The sequence below is a fragment of the Trachemys scripta genome, chromosome 4, assembly GCF_013100865.1.
Source record: "Trachemys scripta elegans isolate TJP31775 chromosome 4, CAS_Tse_1.0, whole genome shotgun sequence".
NCBI classification, from domain to species: domain Eukaryota; kingdom Metazoa; phylum Chordata; order Testudines; family Emydidae; genus Trachemys; species Trachemys scripta.
The window spans coordinates 31,521,077-31,534,182 of NC_048301.1; the positions used below are offsets into that span (position 1 = coordinate 31,521,077).

General features: G+C 43.6%; 1 protein-coding gene across 5 annotated transcripts in view; it reads left to right on the top strand.

Annotated features, from left to right (window-relative positions):
- Positions 1 to 11,465, top strand: part of TTC7B (tetratricopeptide repeat domain 7B) — a 315,699-nt gene extending 304,234 nt beyond the window's left edge. For all 5 annotated transcript variants that reach the window (XM_034768134.1, XM_034768135.1, XM_034768136.1 and 2 more), the window contains one exon: positions 10,437 to 11,465. In XM_034768134.1, the coding sequence (XP_034624025.1) occupies positions 10,437 to 10,658 (222 nt within the window). In that variant the 3' untranslated portion in view covers positions 10,659 to 11,465. The remainder of the gene's footprint in view (positions 1 to 10,436) is intronic.
- The last annotated feature ends 1,641 nt before the right edge of the window (positions 11,466 to 13,106 follow it).

A 13,106-nucleotide genomic window follows, 5' to 3' on the forward strand; every position in this document is an offset into this window, starting at 1 on the left:
AAAAGCCATCCATCAACTGTGGAGGTTTTTTTAAATCGCTTTCCATATTTTTTCTATCAACAACTGCAACCAATAATTAAAAGAAAGCCAAGGACATTCTTGTTAGAAGGGGTCAGTCATTTTTCAAGGGGTTTATAAGCACTCAGAGATGCACTAACAACCACGTGTGTTCATTATTGCAGACTGGCAATATAAAGTTCAGTAAGTAACTACACCAAAGTTGTTCTTTTAAAAATATGTTGCCACGCAGGAGGTTGTTTGTTCTCACAAGTGTTTTGCAGCTGGGGAAACAAGTTGGCATGTTTGGGGGCGGGGGAGAAATAACATGCTAGGATCAGGAGCTTACACGGAATACACAGCTAAATTTCTCAATGTGCTAGTGATTGAATAATGAAGGCAAGAGAGGCAGGAATGGACATGCAATGCAAAAAATTGTTTGATAGATGATGAACAAATAAAATGTTGACTGCAGGCATTGTTTTGTTCATAAATAGTCTGCTTCCGTAGGTGAGTGATCACATACACTATTACAATATAATCGACCATGTTTTCTTCATAATAGTCTCAGGATAATAAAGCTGCTAAAAAAGTTAAGGAGGAATTTCTCTGTGTGAATGTCAGATAGTGAAGAACATGTTTTATTTCAAGATTATTTTTATTAGCAAAAGCGAGAGAAATTAGTAGACAAAAGCTCTACAGTTGGGAACACATGATTTATATTCCAGTGCATCCCTTTTCTCTTTGCCAAAACAGATACTGTGTTTTCAAACACTTTAATCATATACTGAAGGCTGACGTCACCCTTTTATTTACTATGCATCTATAATTCAAAATCGCTGAAGGACGCTTTCTGGAGAAACACTATATTTTTACATTTAAATACTAATGACTGCCCAAGTTGTCATTAAATTTAAAAAAAATTAAGTTCACAATACTTCAAATCCACTCTAAATAAGCAAACAGAAATGTAACACATTTGATAAGCATGAGTCCTTTATTTGATAATAGTATGAATCTAAAAATCAAAAGAGAGTCCTACTAAAAGTGGAAACTAGGTCAAATTACAAAGAATGAATATAAACAACTAACACAAGTATGTAGGGACAAAATTAGAAAGGCCAAGGCATAAAACAAGATCAAACTAGCTAGAGACATAAAGGGTAACAAGAAAACATTCTACAAGTACATTAGAAGCTAGAGGAAGACAAAGTAGGCCCGTTACTCAATGAGGAGGGAAAAATAATAACAGAAAATGTGGAAATGATAGAGGTGCTTAATGACTTCTTTGTTTTGGTTTTCACCAAGAAGGTAGGTGGTGACTGGATGTCTAACATAATGAATACCAGTGAAAATGAGGTAAGATCAGAAGAGGCTAAAATAGGGAAAGAACAAGTTAAAAATTACTTAGACAAATTAGATGTCTTCAAGTCATTAGGGCCTGATGAAATGCATTTTAGAATACTCAAAGAGCTGACTGAGGAGATATCTGAGCCATTAACGATTATCTTTGAAAAGTCATGAAAGACTGGAGAGATTCCAAAAACTGAAAAAGGGCAAAGATAGTGCCAATCTATAAAAAGGGAAATAAGGACAACCTGGGGAATTACAGACCAGTCAGCTTAACTTCTGTACCGGGAAAGATAATGGAGCAAATAATTAAGCAATCAATTTGCAAATATCTAGAAGATAATAAGGTAATAAGTGACAGTCAGCATGGATTTGTCAAAAATAAATTGTCAGACCAACTTGATAGCTTTCTTTGACAGGGTAATAAGCCTTGTGGATAGGGGGAGCGGTAGATGTGGTATATCTTGACTTTAGTATAGCGTCTCGCATCATCTTTTGATACTGTCTCGCATGATTGTCTCATAAACAAACTAGGGAAATGCAACCTATATGGAGCTACTATAAGGTGGGTGCAAAAGTGGTTGGAAAACCTTGTATAATAATGCCTGCATCTGTAATTTTCACTCCATGCATCTGAAGAAGTGGGTTTTTTACCAATGAAAGCTTATGCCCAAATAAATCTGTTAGCCTTTAAGGTGCCACTGGACTCCTTGTCGTTCCCAGAAAGTAGTTATCAGTGTTTCACAGTCATGCTGGAAGGACATAACGAGTGGGGTCCCTCAGGGATCAGTTCTGGGTCCGGTTCTGTTCAATATCTTCATCAATGATTTAGATAATGGCATAGTGTACACTTATAAAGTTTGTGGACGATACCAAGCTGGGAGGGGTTGCAATTGCTTTGGAGGATAGTATTAAAATTCAAAATGATCTGGACAAACTGGAAAAATGGTCTGAAGTAAACTGGATGAAATTCAGTATGGACAAATGCATAGTACTCCACTTAGGAAGGAACAATCAGTTGCACACATACAAAATGGGAAATGACTGCCTAGGAAGGAGTACTGTGAGAAGGGATCTGGGGGTCATAGTGGACCACAGCCTGAGGGATTCCTGGCACAGGGAAGAGGAGCATATATCCCCGTCTGTTCATATAAAACATCACTGTTGTATTGGCTGTCATAACTTATACACATTTGCCCTCCAGGTGAACTTGGAATGCCTGGCATACCAGAAGGATCACTCTCAGCTCTTTGACGTTGATGTGGAGTGAGTGCTCTGCTTGGGACCAGAGGCCTTGAGTTCTGAGGTCTCTGAGGTGCACTCCCCATCCCAATGCTGATGTGTCCATCACCAGCAAGAGGGAAGGCTGTGGTCTGGCAAAGGGGACACCTGCACAGACCTCATGAGGGTTGAGCCACCATAGGAGGGACCCAAGGACCAGACAAGGAAAAGTGACAACCTCGTCTAGACAGTCTCGAACCGGCCGATACACTGAAGTTAACACGCCTGAAGAGGCCGGAGCCTTAATCTGGCGTGCTGCACCACATAGGTACAAGCAGTCATGTGTCCCACAAGTTTTAGGCAATTCCTTGCTGTGGTAATAGGAAACTGCATTAGGTTTCATATTAAGTCACAGAGGAACCGGAAACGTGACTCCAGGAGGTACGCCCTCACCTGCGTAGAGTTCAGCATCACCCCTATAAACTCTTATTCTCTGAATGGGGGCTAGGATTGACTTCTGTACATTCAGTAGAAGGCCCAGGTCATCAAAAGTAGCTCTTATGAAGCTCATTTGTGCCTTGGAGCGGCCCTTGATTAGCCAGTCATCGAGGTATGGAAATACCTGCAACCAGCTCTTGCACAGGAAAGGAGGTATGACTGCCATGCACTTGGTAAATACTCAAGGAGCCGCTGACAGGCCAAATGGAAGGACTGTGAACTGATAATGATTGTGGTTCACCACAAACCTGAGGTACCTTCTGTGGGACAGCTTGATTGAAATGTGATAGTAAGCGTCCTTCAAATCGAGGGCGGCATACTAGTCTCCTGGATCCAGGGAAGGGATAATGGCGGTCAAAGAGACCATGCAGAACTTCAGTTTCTTCATGAACTTGTTGAGCTCTTGCAGGTCTAGAATGGGCCTGAGGCCGCCTTTGGCTTTCGGTATTAGGAAATACCAGGAATAGAACCCCTGGCCCTTCAGTTCCTGAGGAATCTCTTCCACTGCCCCCAGCTTTACACATGAGTGCACCTCCTGTGTGAGGAGTTGCTTATGAGAGGGGTCCCTGAAGAGCTATGGGGAAGGGAGGTGGAAGGGTGGGTGGGCAGAGAACTGGAGGGAGTATTCCCTTTCTACCGTGCGGAGTACCCAGCAATCCAATGTAATGTTTTGAGGATGGTAAAAATGAGGCGAGGGCTGTGGCTTAAAATGTTTGTTGATTAGCTGGAGTGTGGAAGCCAAGGGACTTGAGGGTGGCCCTCGAGAACTTAAGGCTATGAGGCTGTGAATTAGTCTTTTCTGAAAAGAGGGCCAAACCCTCAAAGGGGAGGTCTTGGATTGTCTGCTGGACCTCATATGGGAACCCTGAAACTTGTAGCTAGGAATTACTCCTCATGACTATCCCCGAGGACATGGTGCAGGTGGCCGCATCTGCTACATCAAGGGCTGCCTGCAGCAATGCTCAGGTAATGAGCTTGCCCTCCTCTACCAAGGAGGGAAACTCTGCCCAGGAGTCCTCTGACAACAACTCCGTGAACTTGGCCATCGCTCCGCAGAAGTTGTAATTATACCTGCTGAGGATGGCCTGGTGGTTGGCTATACGGAGCTGGAGTACATTTTCCTCACAAAGAGGTCCAGGTTTTTTGCCTCCTGATTTTTTGGTAGCCTTGGCACTCCCACTCATTCACTGCAGCTACCACCAAGGAGTCCGGCAGGGAATGGGTATACAGATGTTCATACCTCTTTGAGGGAACAAAATACTTTCTTTCATTCCTCTTTGCCATTGGTAGCAAAGAGGCTGGGGTCTGAGTTTTGGTGGTATCACAAATAGTTTTGATGAGTGGCAGAGCAGTACAGGAGGGTGGGTAACTCATGGGAGGGACACAAGGGAGGCCACCAGCTAAAGTGGGGCACGTGACCTCACTACGTGACTCCCCCCAGCCCTTCCCTGGAGCTGCATCTCCTGGGGTGTGTACAGCCCCACCAGAGGACAGTGCTGGGGGTGGTACCGGTACAGCCGGGCCCGAAGAGCTTCCAGCACGGGATGCTGGCTCCTGGGAGCAGCAGTCCCACGCTCTGCTCCTTTCACAGAACTCAGCACTGAACTGAACCACAGGGCTCTCCCAGGAACCATAGCAGCGAAAGGAATGGCCCCACGCCTGCAGCTCCTCCGGCACGGCTGTACTGGTAGCACCCCCAGCTCCCTCCTCCACCGGGGCTGTACAGACCTAAGGAGATGCAGCTGCATGGAAAGGCTGAGGGCAGAGCTGGGGACATTACAGCCGCGCTGGAGGAGCTGCCGGCATAGGGCCCCATGTTCTGCTCCTTTCACCACTGTGGTTCCCTGCTGAATGTGCACCCCCTGCACCCAGGTCGGGACCCAAGGGGGCAAGTATGTCCACCATGGGGTCTGATGTTTCCACAACTTCCTTCGCCTGGATTGCCAGGTTCTGTGCCACCCTTCTAAGCAGCTGTTGAAGCACTCTACTGTCCTTCAAGGCAGGGGCTGTCGATGTTCCTGCCACCGCCTTGTCAGGCAAGGACGAGGACAACGCCCTAACTAGGAGCAGGTTCTGTTCCCTGCCTTCGGCGCCAAGGGGATCTTGTTGAGCTCGGAGATCCGTTGCCAGTGCTGGCACGGTTGGTGCTGAGAGTGTCAATGTTGGCGCGGTTGGTGTCTGTGCGGGAAATGCTTGGTCCTGCTGATATGTCGCTGGTACATACAAAGCCAAGACCACCAATGCCGGCCTTGAATAGGACTTTTGACTCTGTCCCTGGCGGAAAGCCCAGGGTGTCCAGAATGGCCCCTGTGTAGGAGTTTGCCAATGACCTGGCTACGGTCCTGGGTAGGGTTGCCATCTGTGCCTATTGGACCTAGATTTCCTGCTTCTCCTAGAGCGGTATGACTCTGATTCCAAGGATTCTGTATAGGAGGACCACGGAGGAGCAGTGGAGATCGGTGACGGGGACCGGGGTGGCTGCCCTATGTTGGCGCTGGTGAAAGGTGCTAGTGAATGGTGCTGAGGGGATGGTGCTGACTGGCACGGTATCATTGCTGGCTTGCTGCTGGATGGCACTGGCGGTCTCACAGGGGCCGCTGAGACCAATGCCGGAGACCTATCCCGCCTTGGTGGGGAGGATGGTGCAGTAAGGGCGATGAGGTCTCCCGCTCCCTCAAACACCTCCGGTGTGGATGGCAACTGCAGGTCACTGCTCTCCTGGATCAGGGAGTGTTGTGGGCCCAGACTCGACTGGTCCCAGGTGGGGGCAGGAATCGACAAGGCCTTAGTTGGTGGGGCCAAACTGCCATTGCCTGACGTGTGTCCCATGGCTATGGGCTCCTTCTGTGGAGGTCTGGGCACAGGGGAGTGGCCCCTTTCGGGTCTCCTTTTCTTCTGGGGCACCAGGGAATGGGAACGGTGCCGCCCACTGGGATGCACGGAGCTCCTATGTAAGGAGCCATGATGGTGCCAAGAGTCTCTGGTGGAGTCCTTCCTCAGCGCCGACTCAGGTGTCACTGGTACTGGCGCACTAAGCACCGAAGATGAGGTGCTCGATGCCGGCTCTGCTGATCCGGGGTCCAAGTGTGGACGAGGATCTTAAGACGCTGGTCCCCTCTCCTTTTGCGTCCTCCAATGGAATCCCCTGCAGATGTTGCAGCATTCTTTTTGGCGGCTTTCCCCCAAACACTTCAGACAAGAAGTGTGTGGGTCAGTCTTGCCACATGCCGTGCAGGGTTTAAAGCCAAGTATGCCCCATTACTGGGAAGAAAGGGGGTGGGAGGAACCCCCAAATGAAACACATACGCTAACTACTACTATATGATCTAACTATATACATGAGTTGAAAGTTCAAATTGCTAAAAGAGTCGCTTGCCAAAGCAAGAGATACGCGCATTCCGGCTAACCGTCACAGGCTGTAGAAGGAACTGAGGGGATGGCGGGTCGGCAGGGCCCTATATCCAGCACCATGAGGGCACATTCCAGAGATCACCTGGACTGACCCGACAGATACTGGTAGGGGAAAAACCTTCTGGCTGCTGTGCACACGGCGCACACACACCTAATTGGAATTGACATGAACAAGCACTCGAAGAACTGGCGTGTACAGCTTCTGTCCTGACTGCTGTGCTCTTGAATTCATATTTTCTGGTGCTTGTGAAGAGTTTTTCCTCCATTAGTTTCTTCTTCCCCTCCTAGTTTCAGTTTATTATTTCATCAGTTCTTTGTCTCTGTTCTTCTCCATTCCTCTCCCAAAGTTTTACAGGCCACAAGGAAAGTCAAGATGCTCCACTTAACACCAAGTAGACACAGAGGAAACTAAAATAGCTCTCCCTTTGAGAATGGCTCCTGTTCCAGATAGGACAAGACAGCTCAGTCAGTGGTCAAATCTCCAGCTCTCTTAAGCAGTGACCATTCAGAGAAATATAAGTCTCAGTGCACCAAGGTTCCATCATTGAAGAGGAGAGTGTTTCTCTGAAGTGTTGCCAATTGTAGTGATTTCATTCCTTGTCTTTCAGTGTTTCATGTTTTTCTTAAAACCCCAGCTCTGGAGACAAGTAACTGTGATAATTTCAGCTTTCATTGTTTAAAAATAAGCTTCTAGCCCTTGGGGTTGTAGAGAAAAGCTTGAAGACATGAACGCTAAGAGCTCAAAATCCAGAAAACAAACAAAAAAGCCCAAAAGCTTATTTTCTTTTTACTTTCATGACTTATTAGTCAATATCATAGGTTTGTTTTGTTTTTTTTGTAACAGCTGGATTTGACATTACTGTCTCTGTCCATCTCAGGAAATGAGGATGAGTGGGCACAGTATTTGTCAAGGGAGCAAGTCACAGCAGCCTTGAGTCCACCAGAAGTTCCAAAGCCAAGATGATTCTCCCTGAATTGTTTACATGGTGTAGGGCCATAGTAAGGGAGAAAACAGATATATTTCCCCCTTCCAAGTCCAAGGAAGTGGCCTCCCCAGAAGCAAGCATAGTGCAAATCTTTGAATCAGTTCTTTCTCTGTAGATCTGGAAAGAACAGGACTGCCACTGGACAATATTAATAAGTTTGCTAGACCCCTTTCAAAACCAAGATAAGATATTACCCTCGCCCCTAGGATCTTACAACTTAGTATTAGTCATAATACAGTAATGAGTAGCAAGGGGGAGGGAAAATGTGGGGTAACAAATAAGATTATGTGATTACTCAACAAGGTCTAGCACATGGCATGATTAAGGATGTTTTATTACATTCAGTCTAAATAGATGTCTTAATTATCAGCATTTGAGTAGGCCTGGAGACACTATTGGATCATAGGGAGGGGCTTGAATTATTATTATATATTTGTCCTGCAGTAGTACCTAGAGCCCCAATAAAGGATTGGGGCCCTATTGTGCCAAGCATTGTACAGACATATAATGAAATACCATCCATGGGCTGATGGATTTGAGAGAAAACTCAAAAACAGCATTTTGTGCATATGGAGCAGTGTAGAATAAATCATTAAGATGATTATGAAGGAAGCACAAACAGAATATTGTGGCCTGGTTTCATTGGCAGAGCAGTGGGCAGAAATGATCTGATAAGAAGCGAGGTTGTACTCCTTGATATAATCAGAATATAGGGAGACCTGTGTCTGTTTAGTATTCAGATTAGTATTCCATGACTTAGGCAAGGCCCGTGTTCAAATAGGGTACAGTTCTGAGCTTTCCCAGGCTTGGGATGTAGTGATCTGGGGATTTAGTGCTTTAAAAGAACTGAGTCCAGTTAACATTGAGTATGGCCAAAATATTCCAAAACCCAGCACTAGCAAACTCTGGAGATTGTAAAGTCCCCAGACTGTGTTGTGCTGTAATTTGCACATAACTAAATTAAGAGACCAGTAGGTAGGTGGTAGAGCAGAGGAATCCAGCATGTAGGTCCTGGGAACCTCAGAGGCAAGAAGGAAATCCTGTAACACTGGAGATGGACTGATCAGCCAATTTTTATTAAACTGGTAAAAAAAAAAAAAAAAAAAAAAAAAAAATCCAAGTGTAGTATAATTGGTTTGGGGTACCCCTGCAAAAATTGGATATTCCCAGTAAACTCTGGCATCTGGTCTCCCTTTTAGATGGGTTTATGATGAGTCAGAAGACTGACAATGGGATTCGAAGCCTTTTATCTGTGGATCACGGGTTTCAGTTCAGCCTAAGTCTATCATGATCAAATGTTATAGCAATCTTTTCTGATGCCCTATATGAAATGAGTCTGTAATCTCAGTCTACTGGGTTCCAGTGAACAGGATTCATCATCATAAAAACAACCACCAGAACCTTTGTTGGCAGTCACAGCAGAGAAGCCAGGGAGTGAATGGGCCTGGAGATTGAACTATTCTTTGTCTCTGTAAGGTGTTGCCCTCCAGGGCTAACGTGCCTTGATGGGCATGGTGTGAAGACTTACCCTTGTTACTGCACATGTAATAGCTGTTTTGTGGATAAACAATTAACTTCTGTCTCCAGTGTTGTCAATGCAGTATCCTTCACCAGCATCAAGTACCTTAACATCTCAAGTAAAACATGGCTACCAAACAATTGATGTCAGTAGCAGATAATCAGAAAAATATAATGTGCTCCTTCCATAGAAAGTAATTGCAGATTTGATGTAATTTGTTTTAGTCTGTACCCCATCAATCAGGCTAATACCTCTACAAGACCATGTTGCTTCCTTTGGTCTTGAAAAGTACAGTTTGTTTTTTTAACAAGTTGGCAAATGGGATCTGCCATATTGAAAATACATATATATATACACACATATATATCATTTTTCATGTACAAAGTATTAGCATTTTTAACTAGGATAGAATATGCACAGCTTCCAGAAGGATGATTTCTGTAAATGAATTGGGAAGAGAAGCTTACATCTGCAAATCAAGTCCTTTTATTCATTCACTTTGGTGGCAGTAAATTATAACTTGAGAATGCTACACTAAACCAGCTTAGTGCAGAGAACATCCACAGACTCCTTCCTGCTTCACTTTTTCTGAATTAATTTGATGGTCTAATTTTCAAATATCGCTCTTGGAGGGGGAATACCATCCCAAGAACAACTGCCTTGTTTGTGGTAAATTAAACCACTGATCACCATCCCTGGGAGTGCTTACTCACTTGATAACTCAAAAAATGAAACTGCAGTACCTCTGTGACAGCAGATCCATTAGACTATTAGAAATTAGCTCTCATTGCATTTCTGCATTAAACCCATTGCTGAAATTACTTTATTTGCTTTCTTCTTCATGAATTTGTTCTCAACAGTCAAGAATTCAAAAGTTGTATTATATAGTGCAGTTAATAGTCTGCTTACAATAGAGTTTAATGTAGTTGGCAGGGGAGAGAGTGAGTAATTCAAACTCCAGGAATTTACAATGGATGGTTAAACAATTGCACAGAATCCCTACACTCTTCAGTTACTTTTATACACACTTGGTGCTCATGAAGGTGTGGGGACTGATTGTTTACAGCCAGCTTGTACAGATCTGCCAGTTCTCTTCAATGTGAATTTAAGAACATCCTATTTCATTCCTGCACCTCTACTCAGCAGTAATTCTTCACCAGGCTACTGAGATTTTATAAAATAGACCAATATGCACTGAGGATTCAGATCACTCCACCACACTCATTTTCACTTACAATCAAAAGTAGAATTTGAACCCATGTTTATAAAGTAGAGATGGTGAAATGCATTAATCCACTTGAATCATCTAGCCATTTTCACTTCTTTCAATGCTACTAGGTATAATTTGGGTGTGGTAAAAGTCCTATTAAAAGAGTCTTGTTCATGTTACTACTGCTAGTGTTCAGTACTTAATGTTGGTGTTCTCAGCCACTTCTGCGTTTTCTTTATTGCAGGCTCTGATACTTCACCAATTAGGACGCTATAGTTTGGCTGAGAAGATTCTCAGAGATGCTGTCCAGGTGAATTCTACAGCCCATGAGGTATGGAATGGTCTTGGGGAGGTTCTACAAGCTCAGGGCAATGACGATGCAGCAACAGAGTGCTTCCTGACAGCATTAGAGCTTGAAGCCAGCAGCCCGATCGTCCCTTTTACCATCATTCCACGAATTCTCTGAGATAATATCTTGATTACAGAGTTCATCATGTTTCAAGTTTTGGATTTGAGGGTGAGGAAACACAACATACAGGTCTTTTTGATAACGCAGCGTGGTTTCAGAGGTAACAGAAAACCCCACAAAATTTGTTAACTATTGTGGGGAACCTGACAAAGCATTGAAGTGATACAATATTTTAATGTTAGTGAGGAAAAAATGACTAACCAAAAACAAATCTCTCATAGATCACCTACATTTTTTCCCCATGGTAGTTATGAAACCTGATTATATTGTTCTAATAGATAATGTGCCATATTTCATTAGATGACATCTGAGTGTTATGTAAAAAATTATAATGGAATCCACCATCAAATGTAGAATAATATATTTGAATTAAAATTCAGTGGCAGAGCAGACTATTTTTAACAAGCCTGTCGTGAAAACTGTTCTCTCTCCTCCTCCGTCTCAACCCATCTTGGCCTAAAGTCAAACTGTGAATTTTCTGTTTTCCATCTCTATACTAGTCCAGGCCAGAAAATCAGTTGACGAGTTCTTGGTTTTGGTTGTTAAAAACTGTGATGTGTGGCTAATTGTTATCTTTACTTAGAACAAAGGCTGAGTATAAGAATATTTATATTTTACCAATGTATGCCTGCTACAAAAAAGAAAATATTCGTTATTTAAGTGTAACTTTTTTATGTGAATTCAGAGTTTATTTATCGATGGAAATATGTAAAAATAAGCTTCAAATGGAATATTTACTGACATTCCTTATACATTACTCACACTTGGAAGATTATGTTAATAATAAAAAGATTTTTAAATGGCCCCCGTGGCTGTCCTCTCTTTGAAAGTGCAATGAAAGGAAGTGGAATTGGTAACTTGTGAGTGCAGCTCATTGATGTTGAGCCTGTGGGAGGCCATCTGGACTTGAGAAGATCACCTTTAGCACTGCTTATGTCCAGTGAGGTCAAGAGAAAAAGAGGCACATCAGATATCTTTGCCTAATCTTCTAGTCTTGTAAAATATCCCCCCTTACCCCCCACCCCAGAGGATAGAAAAATCTCCAACCCATGGTAAATGCACACATGGAGTTAATTTGGACCAATATAAAAAATTTAAAATCAACCCAGTTATACAAGACACTTTTGAAAACAAAGTGTTAGGAATCGGAGAGCTCATTGGTCTGTCTGCCATATCTGACTGTCTTCTTGCCTTAACAGAAATATTCATTAAATAATACTTTGCCACATTGATTGATATGTTAGAAAGGTATATAAATTGATATCTGCCATCAGTACCCAGTTTTTCTACCTTGTCTCTTTTTGGAGGACCTTAGACTTCGTAACCCTGCCATATATTCACACAGTGAGTTCTCAGCCCTATTCTGAAGTTTCCTTTGCCTGTATTTACCCTACAGTATTTGGAAAGTATATCTTAAATGTTTCTCCCCAGCTTTCACCATCCTTTGCACCTATTTCACAAAGATCTCACACTCATCGATTGTCTGGTGGCATGTTCCTAGCATGGCAGTGGCAGCAATTGTTCCAGGTTCTTAGTGGACAGAAGTGTTTGCCAGAGTTTCTGTGGGGGTGGGGGGAAGTGGATAAGAATCATCTACAGTTGCTGCACAGAAAAGAGCCAGTCCTAACAGATTCGTCCACCTCTTTCCCCTAATATGGGGCAGATGTTGAATCTGGGAAATTTTCCAGATTCCTCATTAAGCAAGGTGATCAATGGTGCTTGCACGAAGCATGCTTCCTTCAGTCTGTCACTCACCCACAAGAAGTGATTTTAAAGTGTTCAGCATGTGCATAAGATAGTGGATGACTCTGGCAAATACTTTCTCTAGAGCAGACAGAGGAGCTTTACTGACACTTCTGTCTCTTCCATTCTAGTGTTTTCCAACAGTAGGAGACCCAAGCAAACCCCATGCTCAGTGGTGCACTGTTTTTTTTTCTTTCTATTTCATGTGGCCGATAAGATTGAGGCAGCTTTCAAATTTTACCTGTTAGCTTAATCCTTAGAACAAGCATCCTCTGTAAAGTGCATTGTTATACTGTGTAGCTCCCAATTCGTAAACCCAGGCGTAACCCTCCCAACCCCAGTCAACACAGAAACATCACATTACTCCTTCCCTTTTCTACACACACACCCCCATTTGCTTTCTTCTCTTGACAAGACATGGTCCTGTTTTCTCTTCCTTGACAGCTGTCCTAGGCAATGTCTTAGTCATCCCTCCATGTTGTCATCCCGCTGCTGAAGCCTCCCACTAGCTACCGCTCACAATGTACACTGTCTGTGACCCCTTTCAGCCCCTAAAACATGTTTGATCCCAACAGCCATATGATCCCATGTCTAATAACTAAAAGGAAATGCAGAATTTAAGACTTGTATGTGATTTTGTCCATGGTAAACCTTGATTTTGCCATCCCTCTTCAGTTTCTTAAAATACCCATCATCTGCTCT